The 19,985-nt window shown below is 34.8% G+C and overlaps 1 protein-coding gene across 10 annotated transcripts in view; it reads left to right on the top strand.

Annotated features, from left to right (window-relative positions):
- The window catches only part of LRBA (LPS responsive beige-like anchor protein), a 721,151-nt gene that overhangs the window by 72,632 nt on the left and 628,534 nt on the right, over positions 1–19,985 (top strand). For all 10 annotated transcript variants that reach the window (XM_077846317.1, XM_077846318.1, XM_077846323.1 and 7 more), the window contains 3 exons: positions 7,331–7,562; positions 7,777–7,877; positions 14,573–14,668. In XM_077846317.1, coding sequence (XP_077702443.1) covers positions 7,331–7,562; positions 7,777–7,877; positions 14,573–14,668 — 429 coding nt within the window. The remainder of the gene's footprint in view (positions 1–7,330; positions 7,563–7,776; positions 7,878–14,572; positions 14,669–19,985) is intronic.

Here is a 19,985-nt window from a genome sequence, read left to right as displayed (position 1 = left end):
GGAATAGTACATTGCTCTTGTGGTTACTGAATGCATATTGGTAAGCTTCTCTTTCAGCTGATATTGACTGAGGAGTAAGATATTATATTGGCTAACTTTGAATAAAAGGTTGTTGTAAAGACTGATGGTTATGTTGCCATCAACATATTGAACTTACTTTCTTTTCTTACCTTCTTCACAGTAAGGTAAAGCCTTACTGTGTTTGCTCAATGTTAGGAATGATCTTGAATTATAAAGTAAGCTAATCTCTTACTATTCTGTATTTTGTTATTTATTACTTATATACAGTAAAACTCTGCCATAATAGGACAGGTGGAGTCTAAAAATTCAGTTGTGTAAAATTTAGGACGGGGTTATCTCAAGATTAAATTCAGTAATTTTTGTTTGTGTTTTAAAAAGCTCTTATTTTTATTTATTCATGACAGAGAGAGAGAGAGAGAGAGAGAGAGAGAGGCAGAGACACAGGCAGAGGGAGAAGCATGCTCCATGCAGGGAGCCCAACATGGGACTCGATCCTGGGTCTCCAGGATCCCGCCCTGGGCCGAAGGCGGCACTAAACTGCTGAGCCACCAGGGCTGCCCGCTTAAGTAGTAATAAATATCAGTTCACAGCTTCTGTGAGTCAGGAACTTGAGAGCAAATTGGATGGACAGTTCTGGCTTAGGACCTCCCATGAGGTCGCATTTCAGATGTTGGCTAAGGTTGCAGTCATCTGAAGGCTAAATGGGGCTGGAAGACCTGCTTCCAAGCTTCTTACATGATTGGCAAGTTGGTGTAAGCTATTGACAGGAAACCTCAGTTCCTCTCCAAATGGGCCTTTTTACATAGCTGCTTAAATATCTTCATGACATGGTGACTGAATTTTTTTCTTAGAATGAGTAATACAGGGGAAGCCATTAAATTCTTAATGACCGAGCCTTGAATGTTACATGTTATCCGGCTGAACTCTCTTGGCACATTGCACAGCCCTAATTAATTGCGGGAGGACATCTTTCTTACTGGACTTGTAGACTGGATTGTAGAGAAAGGGACAAGACAGTTTGATTACTTTTGATTGTTCATACTTTCTTTTCCCCTAAAGTAATCTTAAGATGTCTGTTTCCTTGACTAATAATTATATTCTGTGAATCATAGAAAGGAACTTATGAAAAACAAATAGGTTGCTTTAAACCATTCACTTGAAAATTTGAAAGACCTATCAAATGTTTGCCTAAAACATAGATAATTCTATTATATTCATATTATCTTCAAGAACACAATTATATTACATTATCCAGTGTTTCTCAAAAAAGCTTTAGAAGATTGTCATTTGAAAAGCTCTTACCTCGGGACACTTGGGTGGCTCAGTAGTTTAGTGCCTTCGGCCCAGATCCGATCGAGTTCCATATTGGGCTCCCTGCAGGGAGCGTGCTTCTCCCTTTGCCTATTTCTCTGCCTCTCTCTGTGTCTCTCATGAATAAATAAATAAAACCTTAAAAAAAAAAAAAAAAGAAAAGCTCTTATCAGAAAAAAGACGAAAAGAAAAAAGATTCCATTGTCAAGTAAATTTTGGGAAATCTATTGGTTATATATCTTTTTGAGACCTGTAATATACAGTAGCATATCTTTGGGAATCCTATCCTGTAAACATCTCTAGCCTTGTTTAATCCAGTATTTCACAAACTTCATGGAAAGCTTTTGCTTAATATTGCTTTTGTAGACATAACATGTAGTTCAGTGAAATTTTTGAATTCTTATGAAAGGTACAATGAATGGTGTGAGAGAAGATGTTACTTGCTATTTTTTAGTAAACATGGGGATTTTGAAAACTATAAGGATGATAGTTTATTATCAGTAACATATGCTTTTTTGGCTAATTCATAGATACTGAAGTTTTTCTTTTAATTTCCTTGTATTCAATGACTTTGTCATCTGAATTCTACATTGTTGCCTCTAGTGGGAGGATCTTAACTTTTCTCTTACCTTTGATCAAGTGGCAGATGATTTGATATATGTATTTTTAAGATTTGCTTTAAACTTTAGGTTTATTAAGACATTCAGTTAAATTCACCCTTTTTAGGTATATGGTTTTATGAAATTCAATTTGACAGATGGATATATTTGTGTATCCAGTACCACAGTCAAGATACCAAAAATTTCATTACCCTACCAAAAGTCTTCTTTTGTTTTGTTTTTGTTTTTGTGGTTAATTCTGTGCCTCTATCCCTAGCCCCTAGAAACCACTGATCCAATTTCTCTCCCCATACTTTTGCCTTTTCCAGAACTTCATATAAATGGAATCATATACGAGGTGTAGCTTTTGTCTAACTCCTTTGACTTGACATAATGTTTTTGATATTAACTTGCATTGTTAATGGTATCAGTAACTTGTTCCTTATTTTTGCTGATTAGTATTCTGTTGTATGGTTGTACCACAACTTGTTTATCCATTTACTAGCTGGTGGACATTTGAATGTTTATAGCTTTTGGTTATTATGAATAAAGCTTCTGTAAACATTTATGTACAGATCCTTATGTGGACAAATGCTTTATGAAATGGGTTGTCAGGATCCATAGATCTTTCTGCTCTGTTGTATTCAACATGAAACTTATGACATGGATTCAAAGATAGCTATTTTGCAGTTAGAGGAAAGAGGAAAGTAGCAGAGATAAGTCATGTTCTTTCCTTTGACAGTAATAGCACAGACATTGCACATATTACTACTTGTCCTCATTGGTCACAATTTGGTGACATGGCTGGTAACTTCAAGGGAATCTGAAAGGTTAAATTTTTTTTTTTTGCCTGGGCCTCATGTGCCAAACTAGAAACTCTTATTATGGAAGAAGAAGAAAATAAAAATTGAGATACATTACAACCTGTGCCACAGCATTGTAATTTCCCCTCAACTTCTCCCTATTAATAAGTTTCTAGTGACTGTAAACATGTATAGGGTCACATTCACTTAGGAATGGATTCCTAGGGATAAATTAGATACCTTGACATTAGCACTTTTAAAAAGTAAATACATTTTTGAAGGATGCACATAAATAAAAGAAGCTTACTCTTTACTTGGCTTGTTTTATAAATGAATAGACAAGTCTAGAGATAAAAGATGATTTGTCTCAAGACGTAGAAAATCTAATTAGGGGAATAAGCTGTGCTTGTACTCTGTGCAGTTTTTCTGCTCTACCTTACTCTGACCCCATCTTTGAGGAAAAATTTAGCAAGATTCCAGGGGAAATATTGCTTTACTTTGAAGTATTTGAAGTACTAGAATTTTCTATATTATAGTCTTTCCAGTTTTATAAATCTTCTGAAAAGAAGATAATTATTTTTGGTCCATACGTATTTCTTGATTTTCTGAAAATACAGGTGATTTAGGTTTAGTGACATTTAATTTTAGCTTAAGGTATTTTATTACTATAACTACTGATGAAAGTAATCATCATGCCCAATTAAAATCTTACATCAAAACTTGTGAAGGTTTATTTGAATTCTTTGATATGCTTTAAAATTTCTATAATTCTGTACATTAAACTATAACCTATAGAAAGCATGTTATGCCACCCTGAAGGTTGCTATAAACATTGTTTATGAAGTTCAGGCCAAGACTAAAATATGTTGAAATGGAGAGTTGTGAAAAATGTTCTATATACCATAGGAGACCAAATCATGCTAAAATGCAGAAAAAGACTATACATCAGTTTCTAGGCTACATTATTCAAAAAAATACAACCATAAAAAAGGTAATAAGATTACATTTTCACATTTCACGGCTAGTAAAGTGCATTAGGCTGCTCAGATATTCATAACTTACTGTGACATTTGGGAAGATTACATTTTGTAGTGCAGAGCCATTACTACAGCTCAGATAATAACTAGCCAATGCCTAGACTTGGATTATGATCCTTGTCATTGAAAACAAATTTGTGTTTTGAAGGTTGATCAGCTTCAAATAACTATTAGAAAGGGTTAACATGACATACTGTAGACCCTGTGCATGCTTTTTAGGTATAATAGATATGCATGTATATAGTATATCAAATATGCCACACATTTGTATGTACCAATTTCTGCCATCAATTTTCTCCTGGAAAGGTATATTTTATAATATTTAAAGCAATGGAGAAATATTTAAAACACCTGTCCGGATACTGCTCTCACAGTATAAACTCAATTTAAAAGCTGGTGAAATATTTGGGTTTTTTTGGAAATTACTTTCAAACATTAATTCTGTAGTTTCTTGGAAGGGTGGTTACTGGTGGAAATAAACACAGATTAAAATGGAAGATTGATGTGAATAATATTAAGGTGAAGGTAGGGTCTCCTAAATTAGTTGCAACCAGATTTTTGACCTGTTTAGACCTGTGTGGAGTATGTCCAAACATGTATGTACTAAAAACTCTCCCTTTGTTTTCCCCCCCCAGATGCTCCGTTGCCTTTTCAGAGGCAATCACTGTTTAGTTTGTTGTGTATCATTCTATACCTATATGCCTATATATTACATGTTTTGGACTCAAATTGTAGCATACTGTTCATATTTTTTTCCATCTTGATTTTCTTACCTAAACAATGTATTTTAGAGATCTTTTTCATGTCAAGTGGAGCTGCCTTAATTCTTTTCATTGGGTGCATCATATCCCATTATATAGTCATATACAACTTTATTAACTATTACCTGACAACGTTTTTTTGGGGGATTGTTGCTTTTATTTTCTGTTCAAAGTGTGTTAAAATGAAGTTCTTGTATCTAATAACATCACTGCCTAAATGTATCTGTAGAATAAATTTCTTGTTAAGGTAGCTATTTGTGTGTAGTTCCTCTATTTAACATAATTCCTTTGAGATTGATTGATTGCAAGAGGAGATTGATTAATATTGGTAACTGTGTCAGTAGTTCCAATACCAAATACTTTTCTCATTTATAGTAATTTTTCACTTGAAATACTTGGTTTTCCAATATATATCACAATCTCAAAGTAATTATAATTTAAATTCCTCCATTCTGGTATTTATGTATTGCTGTCTTTTGACTAAATATATCTTCTGTGCTTCCAGAATAATATCAAATGATAGTGATTACATCCTAATCTTCTGTCTGACTTTCATGAGACTCATTCCAGTTTTGCTATTTGAGCATGATGCTGGCTTTTCACATGTGATTGATATATTTTATTAAAGGAAGTCTTTTACAATTAATAAATGTAATAGAGTATGATGGAAATATAAAACCATCATTTAGCAATGCCACTGTAATAAGAGTTGCAGGTAAAATCTATCAATGGATGCATAAAACTGGAATACACTATTTGGTTGTGTCTTAATCTGTTATGAGCTATTGGATTTTATTTGGCAAAATATGACAATAACCAAGATACTTGCATAGTCTCAAGGTGTTTTTCACAAGATGTATAATAATTTAAACATGAAATATAGTAACTTTAAAATGGAAAGAATCAGACAAACACTATCTTAAACAAGTGATCAAAATTAACTTTACCAATAGTGAGGAATATTTACATTAGGTACCATTGAAATGATATAGTAAGGACATAAGTCACTTCTGGGATACTTTTGCTAAAAATGCATAGCCTGAATTTAAATTTGAAAAAATATCCATATTGGAAGAATATATAAAATATCTGGCAAATATGCTTCAAAATATGCTTCCAAGTCATGAAACTTAAGGAATGCCTGTGTAACAGTCTCAATATGGAGAAGACTAAAGCATATGGATGCTGATCATGGGTCAGAAAAAAGGCCTTTAGTGTGACAGGTGGCAGCATTTTAGTAAGATCTGTGGATTAGTCAGTAGTCTTTTATCAATGTTAATTTTATGGTTTTAATGATTTTATTGTGATTCTATAACATACATTGGGAAAATGTGGGGAAAAGATATACAGGAATTCTATACCATTATGCAACTTTTTAAAATTTGAAATTATTTTAGGATAAAATGTTAAAGACAGAACAAGCAGATAATATTTACAAAACCAAATAAAGTGTTTTTATGTAGTTAACAGAATTTTTGGGTGGACAAGGTAACTAAATGTGTACTTTACAGCCAGGACCATGTAGCTAGAATTGGCCCAGGGACACCAAAGGGCCCTTTTAGCAGAAACCTAGCTCTCCTTTCCATATGCTAGGTGTTACTGATGATACAAAGAATTGTACAATCAAATCTCTGCCAGAGCTTTTTCAGAAGAATCAAGTGCTTTTACCACTGCACTAGCCAGGAATTCCTATCTCCATAGCAGATGCCTCATGTTGTTCATTTTTCTATTTTTTCTTTCTCTTGCCAATCAATGTGTATCTTGGCAGGACCTGGGAAACATCAATCCTTGGCTATAAGGAGTTTTAATTGATTTTATTCTGAACTTTCTCTGCTTTTTTGAAGTAAACTCCATTTGGTTATATGTTATCTTATGAGATGTTGCCTTTTGTTTTATAAAGTTCAGTTTCTCCTAATTCTTGACCACTTTTTGGGTTTAATGCATAATGAAAACCAAGACATTCAGAAGGATACGAGTGTAGGTGAATCATGTATGTAATATTTGTGGCAGATATCTTTTAGAAATATAGTTAATAAGGATAGTTCTACAAAGGTAATTCTAAAAGTATTTTCATTCCTTTAAACAACTGGGATTTGTTAATATTTAAAAATACTCTCCTCTGTGTGAGAGCTTGCTGTGGGTAAGATGGCATTAAGGTGATAGATCAGTATATCTTTATCTGGATGGATTTTTTGATAGTATCAATGAAATAAATTTTCTTGATTAGTACTTTGGGTGTATGATTACATATAAGTTATCCTAATTATTGACAGGGAAGGAAAGAGGATCACAATCGGTAGGTAAAATAAACTAGGAATTTGGCAAATATAAACTCTTAAGTTCTGTGTCCACTTTGAGCAGTTTCTTTCACCTTTTCATTTCTGTTGTGAGCTGGTGTTTTGTATAAATAGCAAAGCACCTCTAGGTTGCTGTGGATAGTTCACAGAGTTCATAATTCATAAATACTGAATTAGAAGCAGTTATAGCTTCTATAGCTATAGTTAAAAATTAGATCTTTATTGTTATCAGGGCAGTAAGTAGTGATTTACCTAAGACATCCTGTGTTTGTTTCTGTTGAAAAATACTTCCATTTTTATATTGTAAGTCTTCCTTGACTTTGTGCTATCTTAACTTGAGGGTTTCTTTAGAAGCTTTAATCTTTAGAGCTGTGTGTGTGTGTGTGTGTGTGTGTGTGTTTATGGACCCTTTTGTTGTAGACGGTAGAGAAGATTAGGAGTGTGTTCAAGTTATATCAAAAAGCACTAATGTTTTTAATTCTCCCCCTCCCCTTTTGGAAGTTGGTAGGAGGGCAGTTTGATTTGGAAATGAATTTCATTATCCAAGAAGGTGAGAGTATCATCTGCATGGTGGACCTATTAGAAAAATGTGACATTACTTGCCAAGCAGAAGTCTGGAGCATGTTTACAGCAATTCTGAAGAAAAGCATACGAAATCTTCAAGTCTGCACTGAAGTAGGCCTTGTTGAGAAAGTGCTTGGGAAAATTGAAAAGGTTGACAGTATGATAGCAGGTAAGATTTTTTTCTGTAGTACAGTGGATATGAAGAAATAAAATTTGATTCTTAAATACTGTATTTCTCTTATTAATATTTATTTCAGAAATATTTAAGCATCTAACATGTGCATGGAACTTTAGTGTTCAAACTCTTAAATAAGCACAGTATATTTTAATTGTTGAAGAAATATAAATTGTTTAATTGTTTTATTGTTTTCTTTCGTTTCCAGATCTTTTAGTTGACATGTTGGGAGTGCTGGCTAGCTATAATTTGACAGTTCGAGAACTAAAGCTATTCTTCAGTAAACTTCAAGGAGATAAAGGACAATGGGTAAAAAAACTGAATACTCTTTGATAATTGAAAGTATCCCTCTCCTCAAACACATTAGTGGCCTTTAAACAACTCTTATTATTATATTGGGGTAAATGTCAAATTGAAGGGAAGAGATTAATTAAAATAGTGTTTAGGTCTCTATAGCTACTTTTGATATGATCCTGACATAGGGGCAGACTAAGAGAACTGGGTGTTCCAGGCAGGGTAACGCTTGGCCCTACTTCAAATTGTTAGTCTTCAAATATACATTTAATATTTATTAGAGGTAAAGGGTAAGGACAGAAAAGGAAAAGTGTTAGGTAGCAACACCTAGATTCTGTTGACCTGAGTAGTTTAGCTGGAGTCCTTAAACTTGAATAACCCACTCAGCGAACACAAGTTACTCAGTTAATTGGGTCTGCCTTCCACAGATTCAATGTAGTAGTCCTTTTCAATGAATAGAGTTAATGGTCAACTTATTTTGAACTCCAGGTGTCTTAGCAAACTGTTTCTTCCTACCACTTGGTTACTTACCTCTTAGAGGAATACTAATCAATATTTTCTCCATTTTTGTTGCATTTCTAGGCTTATTTTAGTGCCCTTTGAGATCATTGCCCACAGCACTACTCACCACACCTGAACCTTAATATAGCTGTGTTGGAATATATCTAAATTGGTACTTTGCAATTGTACTTAGTTTATTGTGTTAAAGTGGCTAGACTTGAGCTTCTATGTATCAAGCTATAGTTTTCTTGCTACTTTTAAGATTTCATCATTGGGGGTGGACATGTGATTCTTGATCTTAGGGTCTTGAGTTCAAGTCCCATGTTGGGTGTGGAGCTTACTTTATTTTTTTATTTTTATTTTTTTAAAGATTTATTTATTTATTCATTCATGATAGACAGAGAGAGAGGCAGAGGCAGAGGCAGAGACACAGGCAGGCTCCATGCAGTGAGCCCGATGTGGGACTCGATCCTGGGACTCCAGGACCGTGCCCTGGGCCAAAGGCAGGCACCAAACCGCTGAGCCACCTAGGGATCCCCCTGGAGCTTACTTTAAAAAAAAAGATTTCACATAGATTATTACCAATTTTATTATATTTCTTGGTATGCTTTACCTTGTGTTTATTCTGGTATCTGTGTGTTTATAATATAATTTTCAGCAAAATTGGGAACATTATGGTCATTATTTCTTCAAATATTTCTTGTCCCTGCTTGCTTTTTCTGGAACTCTAATTACATGTATGTTAGCTCTCTTGAATGTGTCTAGTAGGTTACTAGATCATTTCACTTTTTTTTTTTTAGCCTTTTTTCTTTGTGCTTCATTTTAGATTGCTTTTATTACTGCATTTTTAAGGTAATTGCTCTTTTCTTCTGCAGTGTGTTGATTCTCTCCAGTTAAATTTTCAGATTTCAGATTTTTTTAATTTCTAAAAATTCTCTTTATTTCTTTTAAAAAGTATCTTTTATTTTCCCTTATTTTTATTTAAATCCTTAGGACTGTTGAACATGTTTATAATAATTGATTTCATATTGTTTTATCTACTAAGTCTATCATCTTTATCATTTTCTAGATCATTTTTCTACTCACTGATTTTACTTCTGCTTATAGGTCATATTTTCCTTGTTCTGCTGCTAGTGATTTTAGATCCAGTGATATTAGATAAGTGGATTGTTCCTTGTTGAGTGCTGGATTTTGTCATATCCCTTTTCAGATTTTAGACTGTTTTTGAAGACAGATAAATTATTTGTGCAATGACTTTACCTGCCAGGGTAGTTTAAAAGTTTTCTTTTGGTCAGGTCTAGATTAGCTGTTTTTCTAGGGCTAGTTTAGCCTCCTTCAGGCCTGATTCTTTTAGGGTCTCTGTGAATGATCTTCAGTCTCAGATATGAGATAAGACGTAGTCTAAGACTGTGGTCTCTACACAGTGTCTAGAAGGGCTTCAAATAATTTTTGGCCCTATAGTAGCTATGGGAATTCTTTTACTTAGAGGTGTTAATATCTTGGCCTTACCTTGTTCAGTTTTATGGTAGGCTTGAATAGTTTGGTATTAATCCAAGGAGTCAGTGCAGATTTTTGGAGCTTCTTGTCCACATAGCTCTTTTCTTTTTAGTACTCTGCCTTGAAGCTTTTATCTACTTCAGACTACCCATATTCCAGTTTGTGCCTCATCAAGTCAATGAGACCTTCAAATTCTATTTTGTTTCCCTCTTCCTATGCAGTGATAGAAATTACATCCTGGTAGAAAATGGGGTAATCTCATGGCTCATTTTGTTTCCTTTTCTGAAGTATAGTCTTCAGCTACCTCTTCCATGTCTGAAGATAGGTTTTGTTTCATACATTTTTTCCAGCATTCTTGTTGTTTATGGTGAGTTGATAAGTCTAGGTCGTGTTACTGTATCATGTCCAGAAGAGGAAGTACAGATCTTCTTCAGCTTACAGTGGGGTTGTATCAAAAGTTGAAAATGCATTTAATACCCTACCCAACAACATAGCTTAGCCTAACCTATCTTAAATGTGCTCAGGACACTTATATTAGCCTACAGTTGGGCCAAATGATGTAACACAAAGTCTATTTTATAATACAGTGTTGAATATCTCATATAATTTATTGAAAACTGTATTGAAAGTGTAAAACAAAGTTTGTATGGGTATAGAATGGTTGTGAAGTGTAACCCTTGTGATTGTGTGGCTAACTGGGAGCTGTGGCTTGCTGCCACCACCAAGTGTCATAAGAGAGTATTGTACTGCATATAGCATGTCACTAGCCTGGGAAAAGATCAAACTTCAAAATTCAAATATTACTTCTTCTGAATGCATATAGCTTTCACATCATTGTGAAGTAAAATCATAAGTTGAACTGTCAGAAGTCAGGGACTGTCTAGATACTGCTTTCATTTTACTTTTGATTTATATTCAGTGTATTTATTGTGAGTATATAATTAATACATTTCTGTTGGTGAATATAGAAAACTCTGAGAAAATAGCAAAGGATATGAATAGATGTTTATAGTCTTAGAAATCCTACAACCAAATAAACACAAAATCACTAATAATTAGAGATGTTCAAATTAAAACAATATTGATATGTCACTTTATTAGTATTAAGGATTATAAAGTTGGATAATAGCCAATATAGTTGGGGGATAGGATTATTTTATTTAATTTTTCTTTCTGGGGAGGGTCAGCATTTCTATTTATTAGCTGATTCACAGCTTTTCTGTGTTTCAGCAAGTTAAGTCTGCATCAGTAGTTGAAACAAAAAATTATTTGATTTACTAATTATAGTTTGAGAACTGTTTTAACACCAATAGTAGCAATGTTAGCACAAGATAGACCGTAGCCTACATTTAAACTAGATTGAAACAGAATTCTTTAAGTCAAAAAGGGAGGGATGCCTGGATCACTCGGTTAAGCATATGCCTTTGGCTCATGTCACGATCCCAGGGTGTTTTCCATTGGGCTCCTTGCTCAGTGGGGAGCCTGCTTCTCCCTCTGTCTGGTACTCACCCAGCTTGTGCTTTCTGACAAATAAATAAAATCTTTAAAAAAAAGTTTAAAAAAATCAAAAAGGACATGGCTATGCCTAAGTGACAGAATTGATGGGATTGATGTCTTTACCCTTGTCACTTGCTATGATGGGCACATTAGAATATTGAAGTGTAATAATAATTACCATGACCACATGATTGCATCTAAGTTCTGAGGCTTATGTGAATGTTAGCTTACACATTTTGTAGTTACATGCATATTTTGATTTTGCCTATTTCAAATCCCATCTTTTGTTCCAGTTTTTACTTTACCTTATTTTTTTTCCAAATCTTTTTTTTTTTTAATTTATTTTTTATTGGTGTTCAATTTACTAACATACAGAATAACCCCCAGTGCCCGTCACCCATTCACTCCCTTTTTTCCAAATCTTTATTTACATTGTAGTTAGTTAACATATAGTATAATACTGGTTTCAGGAGTAGAATTTAATGACTCATCACTTACATAAAACAAGGTCAGGGTTTTTTTGAACCTGTGTGCTAGTGGTTGGAATGAACACTCATTTAACCAACCTCGAGTAATCTACCACTACTTAGTCACATAAATTATAGCCATATCCAGTGACTTGGAAATTCTCACAGTTTCATAAGGAAATATGCATGAAAGTGTTCACTGAAACATTATTTTTGGTGGCAGTGAATTGTCACCATGGAGGCTTATCATTAGGAGAGTAGACTAGGTAAAATGTATTGGATACATAGAGTAGATTATTATATAGCAGTTAGAATTCATGTAAAAGTTAATATAAATAGATGCAGGAAGCAGGAAGAAAGAAACAGATTCAAATATCTAATCCAATATTATTTAAATTACAAGTACAGTCACACAAAAACATTATTGAAAAAGATTAAATATGTTCATACAGTTGCTTATGTGATTGGCAGTAGAATGAGAATGGGTTTAGGGCATTAAGGGAAAAAATAATGAGCTGTTAATAAAATGAGCAAGGCCTTGGGGTGCCTGACTGGCTCAGTTGGTGGAGCATGTAACTCTTGATCTCAGGGTTGTGAATTTGAGCCCCACGCTGGGTGTAGAGATTACCTAAAAATAACATTTTAACACCCTCCCCCAAACCAAAGAAGTCCTCAGACATTCATGGAATGGTTCTCTAAATGGAAATGCTATAATATTGTATTTCTGTTTTTGACTGCAGAGTTATTTTTGGTTACTTCATTTTGGAATTTATTTTAAAAATCAATATGATTCTAGTTATTTGTTATTATACTTTTATAATTGAGCAGTGTGGCTAATTGAAAAAATTTTGATCACTTAACATTTAGGTAAAAGATTGCTGGACTCTTTTAGACATTTAGTAGATAGAGCAGATACCAAATAAGATGAAGGCAAGCCAGTGATTTAATTTGTGGTGTGACCCTATTTAGAACTTTTTTAAAAAAGATTTTATTTATTTATTCATGACAGAGGGAGAGAGAGAGAGGCAGAGACATAGGCAGAGGGAGAACAGGCTCCCTGCAGGAGCCCAATGTGGGACTCCAGAGACCCCAGGATCACACCCTGAGCCAAAGGCTGATGCTCAACCGCTGAACCACCCAGGTGTCCCTGTTTAGAACTTTTAATGAAGAAGAATGTACTACATTTTATCCTGTTTGCTTCTAAACTGATTAAAATGACAATGTATATATGATTGTTGTTTACTTTTCCTTGTAAATAAATCTTTTTCATTTTAGCTGTTGGTTGTTTTGTATATTAGAGGAGACTTGTAGATCAAAGAGGCATTAAATAAATGTAATGTTGGGAATCTCTGGGTGGCTCAGCGGTTTAGCGCCTGCCTTCGGCCCAGGGCATGATCCTGGAGTCCCAGGGTTGAGTCCCACATCAGGCTCCCTGATTGGAGCCTGCTTCTCCCTCTGCCTTTGTCTCTGCCTCTCTCTCTGTGTCTTTTTTGAATAAATAAATAAAATCTTAAAAAAAATGTTACAACTTTTTAAATATGTTATGTAGTAAAGGTAATACTGTAGAATAAAACGACAGGGAGATTGGATCCAGTCTCAGAGGTCAGGGACGACTGCCATGAGGAAGTGACCATTAAGATGAGCTCTAAAAGATAGGTAAGCTTTATTTAGTTAATAGGGGAGGGAAGTAGGCCTAGTGAGAACATTTTAAGCACAAGGAATAGTTTGTGCTCAGGCCCTGTTGTGGGAAGAAGGCAGAAAGAGCTTTGTGGGTGGAATGCAGAGAGAGGGAAAGATGGAAATGCAGAATGAGGCTAGTGAGGTAGATATAGTATCTTGTGGGCTATGTTAAGGGTTTTGGTCTTTTATTTATTTATTTATTTATTTATTTATTTATTTATTTATTTAAAATATGGATTTCTTTAATTTTTTTTAAATTTTTATTTACTTATGATAGTCACACACACACACACACAGAGAGAGAGAGAGAGAGAGAGAGAGAGGCAGAGACATAGGCAGAGGGAGAAGCAGGCTTCATGCACCGGGAGCCCGATGTGGGATTCGATCCCGGGTCTCCAGGATCGCGCCCTGGGTCAAAGGCAGGCGCTAAACCGCTGTGCCACCCAGGGATCTCTGGTCTTTGTTTTAAGAGCACTGGGAAGCTATAGGAGAAATAGCATAAAAGAAAGGTGAAAGTGTAGTGGTTAAAAGTATAGACTCTATAGTTAGAGTCAGTTTTGATCAGAGTCTTTTCACTTGATGCCTATGTGACCTTGGACATACATACATATTCCTCTGTCTCAGAGTCCTTCTCTATAAAATGGGATGATAATAATAGTACTACCTCTAGGGTCCTTATAAGGTTAAAATATTTTTATTGTTTCTTTGAAAACAGTCTTTAACAGTGTAATATAGGAAACATAATTTGTGAAATTAAAAAGTATTTTAAAGAGGGATGGGTAGTGGGTTGATATAATTTGTAATTTTAAAACTATTTTTGCTGCAGTGTGGAGAACTTACAGTTGTCAGTGGATATTGGCACATACTTATCAAACACCTCATACATTCTATCATATTGCAAAAAATGGCATAGAGTACATTTTATGTTTCTTTGAGATAGTGAAAATAATATGCTTTTTCTATGCTTTTAGCTAACAGCATTATTTGGTTATTCTTGAGTATATTAAAAGTAAGTATTTTTGTTTATGGTGAATTATATGTTTAATGCGTTGTTAATTATTTTCATAGCCTCCACATGCTGGGAAGTTGCTGTCTGTGTTAAAGCATATGCCTCAGAAGTATGGTCCTGATGCCTTTTTCAACTTTCCAGGAAAGAGTGCTGCAGTAAGTAAATTTTACTAAGGAAATTTCTTGGAGTTCTTTCCTTAGCTTCCAGAAAGTACAGCCCTGTAAACTTACCCTGACAGGTTCAGTGTTAAGTAGAAACTTCTTTGAACAGCTTAACTTACTCCTTATAGTGGGTATTTGTGTTACTTTTCCCTGTTGTAAAGGTGAAGAAATACAGGCTCAGAGAAGTTAAGAAAGCTGCCCATTTATATAGCTTGGGACAACAATGGAGTAAGAACCCAGTTCTTTTGAACATAAGTCATGTTGTCTTTAGAATTTATCTCTACATTCTCAAATAGATGTTTATGTGTGACACTTTCACTTTCTATCTTACTAAACATCTTTCTTCAGCCTTATATTTCCCCAAAGGGTGTTTCTTTTGCACCTCCTGTTTAGAATGAGAATAACTCTGAAACTTTCAGGCAAGTTTTCCTGATTTGTGAGTTTCCAAATTATATCAGTTTCAGCATTCTTTTTATTTATTTATTTATTTATTTATTTATTTATTTTCAGCTTTCTTATAAGCTGTTAATCAGTTTGTAAATAAGACATTGGGAGTAATATCTGCAGTGTTTCAAAATGTTACAGGAGTGCATTGTAAAATGTATATATGTTATTTATGGAAGCTTTTTTACCTCTTCAGATTGCATTCCTCTGCCTGTTACTAGCAAAAATTTTTTTGGAGATATTTCAGCCTGTGCTTTTTCTGAGATTGTCTTTTGTTTTTTGTTTTTTCGTTGTTTCTCATAATATCTTATTTGCTTTTTAGGCCCTATGTAGTCAGGTAATGCCTGCAGAAAGAAAAGAGTGTTTTAAAAGGACTTTTGTGATACTGGAATGTTTTACATACAATACACAGCTTTCTTGGGAAAGTTTGTTGCTTGGATTATTTTTCCTTTATAATTTTTCCTTATTAGGCATTGTAGATTTGAAGCTTTCCAGGATAACTTTACTTTCTTGGCATTGAGCCTGTGATTTGCTTCTAATATAAGAAGTAGTCTTATGAGATTAACCTTTTTAAAATGCATGTTATAATTTTTTATTTATTAAGTTTAAATTCTAGTTAGTTAACATACAGTATAATATTCAAGTGTACGATTTAGTGATTCAACAGTTCTGTACATCACCTGATGCTCATCCAACAAGTGCACTCCTTAATCCCCATCACCAATTTAACCCATCCTCCTGCCCCCCTGCCTTCTGATAAACATCAGTTTGTTCTCTATAGTTAGGAGTTTATTTCTTGGTTTGTCCCTCTCTTTTTTCCCCAGTGATTATTTATTTGGATTCTTAAATTCCCCAAGTGCATGAAATCGTATGGTATTTGTTTTTCTCTGACTTATTTTACTTAGCATGATACTCTGTAGCTTCATCCATGGTGTTTGTTATTTTTTGTGGCTGAGTAATATTCCATTATATATATATATAATATTTATCACACCACATCTTCTTTATCCACTCATTAGTGGATGGACATTGGGATTTTTTTCAAAATTTGGCTATTGTAGATAATTCTGCTATAAACATCAGGGTACATGTTAGTATTTTTCTATTCTTTGGGTAAATACCCAGTAGTGCAATTGCTGGATTGTAAGGTCGTTCTTTTTTTTTAAATTTTTGAGGCCCTTCCATACTGTTTTCCAGAGTTGCTGCACCAGTTTGCATTCCCACCAGTAGTGCCAGATGGTTCATCTTTCTCTACATCCTTGCCAACACTTATTCTTTCCTATATTGTTGATTTTAGCCATTCTGACAAGTGTGAGGTGATATCTCATTGTGGTTTTGGTTTGTATTTCCCTGAAGATACATGATGTTGAGGATCTTTTCATTTGTCTGTTGGCCATGTGTATGTCTTCTTTGGGAAAATGTCTATTCACATTTTCTGCCCATTTTTCTAATTGGATTGGTTTTTGGGCATTGAGTTTTATAAGTTCCTATATATTGTAGATACTAACTTTGTATATATGTCATACACAGATATCTCTTCCCATTGAAGGTTGCCTTATAGTTTTGTTGATGGTTTCCTTCGCTGTGCAGAAGCTTTTTATTTTGATGTACTACCAAAGGTTTATTTTTGCTTTTGTTTCCCTTCCCTTAGGAGATATATCTAGAAAAAGTTGCTGTGGTTAATATTGAACAGGTTACTGCCTGTGATCTCCTTTAGGATTTTAATGATTTCCTGTCTCACATTTAGGTCTTTCATCCATTTTGAATTTATTTTTGTATATGGTGTAAGAAAGTGGTCCAGTTTCATTTTTTTGTATGCTGTTGTCCACTTTTCCCAACGCCATTTTTTGAAGAGTCTTTTTTTCCATTAGATAATCTTTCCTGGTTTGTGGAAGAAACAAATGATTGACCACATCAATGTGGGTTCATTTGTGGGTTTTCTAGTCTGTTCCATTGATCTCTGTGTCTTTTTTTTTTTTTTTTTTAAGATTTTATTTATTTAATTATGAAAGACACACACACACAGAGAGAGAGAGAGAGAGAGAGAGAGAGAGAGAGGCAGAGACACACAGGCAGAGGGAGAAGCAGACTCCATGTAGGGAGCCCGATGGTGGGACTTGATCCTGGATCTCCAGGATCAGGGCCTGGGCCGAAGGCGGTGCTAAACCGCTGAGCCACCTGGGCTGCCCTATGTGTCTATTTTTGTGTCCGTACTATACTGTTTTGATCACTACAGCTTTGTAATGTAACTTGAAGCCTGGAATTGTGATGCCTCCAGCTTCTCTCTCTCTCTCTCTCTCTCTCTCTTTCTTTTGGATTTTATTTAATAGAGTGAGAGAGCGCGCATGCAGGAGCAGAGGGAGGGGCAGAGGGAGTAGAAGCAGAGTCCTTGCTGAGCAGGGATCCTGGGGACTCCAGGATCATGACCTGAGACTAAGGTAGACTCAACCAACTAAGCCACCCAGGTATTCCTTCAGCTTTGCTTACCTTTTGCAGGGTTGCTTTGGCTATTCAGGGTCTTTTGTGGTTCTGTATGCGTTTCAGAATTCTTTGTTCTAGCTCTGTGAAAAATGCAATTGGTATCTTGATGAGGATTGAATTAACTCTAGATTGCTTTAGATGGTATAGATACTTTACTAATATTTGTTCTTCTAATCCATGAACATGGAATGTTTTTCCATTTCTTTGTGTCATCTTCAATGTCCTTCATTAGTGTTTGATAGTTTTCAGAGTATAGATCTTTCATCCCTTTGGCTAGGTTTATTCTTAGGTATCTTAATATTTTTGGTACATTTGTAAATGAGTTTGATTCCTTAATTTCTTTTCCTGCTGCTTCATTATTGGTGTATAGAAATGCAGCAGATTTCAATACACCGGTTTTATATCCTGCGACCTTACTGAATTTATCACTTTTGATAATTTTTTAGTAGAATCTTTTGGGTTTTCTGTATAGAATATCATGTAATATGCAAATAGTGAAAGTTTGACTTCTTCCTTGCTTATTTGGGTGCCTTATATTTTTTTGTGTTATCTGATTGCTATGGCTAGGACTTCCAGTTCCATGTTAAGTAACAGTGGTTTGAGTGCATATCCCCGTCTTATTTCTGATTGTAGAGGAAAAGCTCTTAAGTTTTGACCCATTGAGGATGATCTTAGCTGTGAGTTTTCATATATGGCCTTCATTATGTTGACATATGTTCCCTCGAACCTTACTTTGTTGAGCATTTGTGTCATGAAAGGATGTTGTACTTCATTAAATGCTTTTTCTGCATCCATTGAAAGAATCATATGGTTTTCTTTTTAAAAGGATTTATTTATTTATTTGAGGGGGGGCCAGGGGTGAGAAGGGGCAGAGGAAGTGGGAGTGAGAGAGTCTCAAGCAGACTCCTTGCTAAGTGTGGAACCCGACATGGGGCTTGACCTCACGACCCTGAGATCATGACCTGAGCCGAAATCAAGAGTCTGGTGCTTAACTGACTGAGCCACCCAGGCACCTCAGGATTATGTGGTTCTTATCCTTTCTTTTATTAATATATATCTTATTTTTTGATTTGTGAATATTGAACCACCCTTGCAGCCCAGGAGTAAATCCTGCTTGATTGTGGTGAATGATTCCTTTAATGTACTGTTGGATTAAGTTTGCTAGTATTTTATTGAGAATTTTTGCATCCATGTTTATCAGGGATATTGGCCTGTAGTTTTCTTTTTTAGTCAAGTTTTTTTTTTTTTTAAGTTTTTATTTATTTATTCATGAGAGACACAGAGAGGCAGAGACACAGGTAGAGACACAGAGAGGCAGAGACACAGGTAGAGGGACACAGGTAGAGGGAGCTCCCTGTAGGGAGCCCGATGCGGGACTCGATCCCTGGACCCCGGGGATCACACCCTGAGCTGAAGGCAGATGCTCAACCATTGAGCCACCCAGGCGTCCCTTAGTCAAGTCTTTATCTGGTTTTGGTATCAGGGTAATGTTGGCCTTATAGAATGAATTTGCAAGTTTTCCTTTCATTTCTATTTTTTGGAATAGATTGAGAAGAATAAATATTAACTCTTCTTTAAATGTTTGGTAAAATTCACCTCTGAATCCATCTGACCTTGGACTTTTGTTTCTTGGGAGATTTTTTATTACTAATTCAATTCTTTGTTGGTTATTGGTCTATTCCAGTTTTGTATTTCTTCCTGTGTTGGTTTGGTAGTTTATGGTTGTCTAATTTGTTGGTATATAGTTTTTCATAATATTCTCTTATAATTGTTTATATTTCTGTGATTTTGGTGGTTATTTCTCTTCTCTCATTTGTGAATTTACATATTAGGGTCTTTTCTCTATATAAGTCTGACTAGGGCTTTAACAATTTTATTAATTTTTTCAAGGAACGAGCTTCTGTTTTCATTGAACTGTTCTCTTTTTTAGTTTTTATGTATCATTTATTTCTGCTCTAATCTGTGTTAGTTCCCTTTTTTGCTGGCTTTCAGTTTCATTTATTGTTTTTTTGCTCCTTTAGTTATAAGTTTAGGTTACTTATTTATATTTTTCTTCCTTGTTAACGTAGGTCTGTATTGCTTTCTACTTCCCTCTTAGTCCTGCTTTTGCTACATTCCAAAGGTTTTAGACTACTGTGTTTTCATGTTCATTTTTTCCATATATTTTTTTTGTTCCTTTTTGATTTCCTGGTTGACCCAGTCATTGTTTAGTAGCATGTTCTTTCACCTCCGTGTATTTGGTCTTTCCACATTTTTTCTTGTGGTTGACTTCAAGTTTTATAGCATTGTGGTCAGAAAATATGTGTGGTATGAACTCAGTATATTTGTATGTGTTGAGACCTGAGTTGTGACCTAGTATGTGATGTATTCTGGAGAAAGTGCCATA

The sequence above is a fragment of the Canis aureus genome, chromosome 13 (genome assembly GCF_053574225.1).
Source record: "Canis aureus isolate CA01 chromosome 13, VMU_Caureus_v.1.0, whole genome shotgun sequence".
Lineage (NCBI taxonomy): Eukaryota > Metazoa > Chordata > Mammalia > Carnivora > Canidae > Canis > Canis aureus.
The sequence above is the reverse complement of the archived record's forward strand: the minus strand, read 5'-3'. Positions and strand labels throughout refer to the sequence as shown.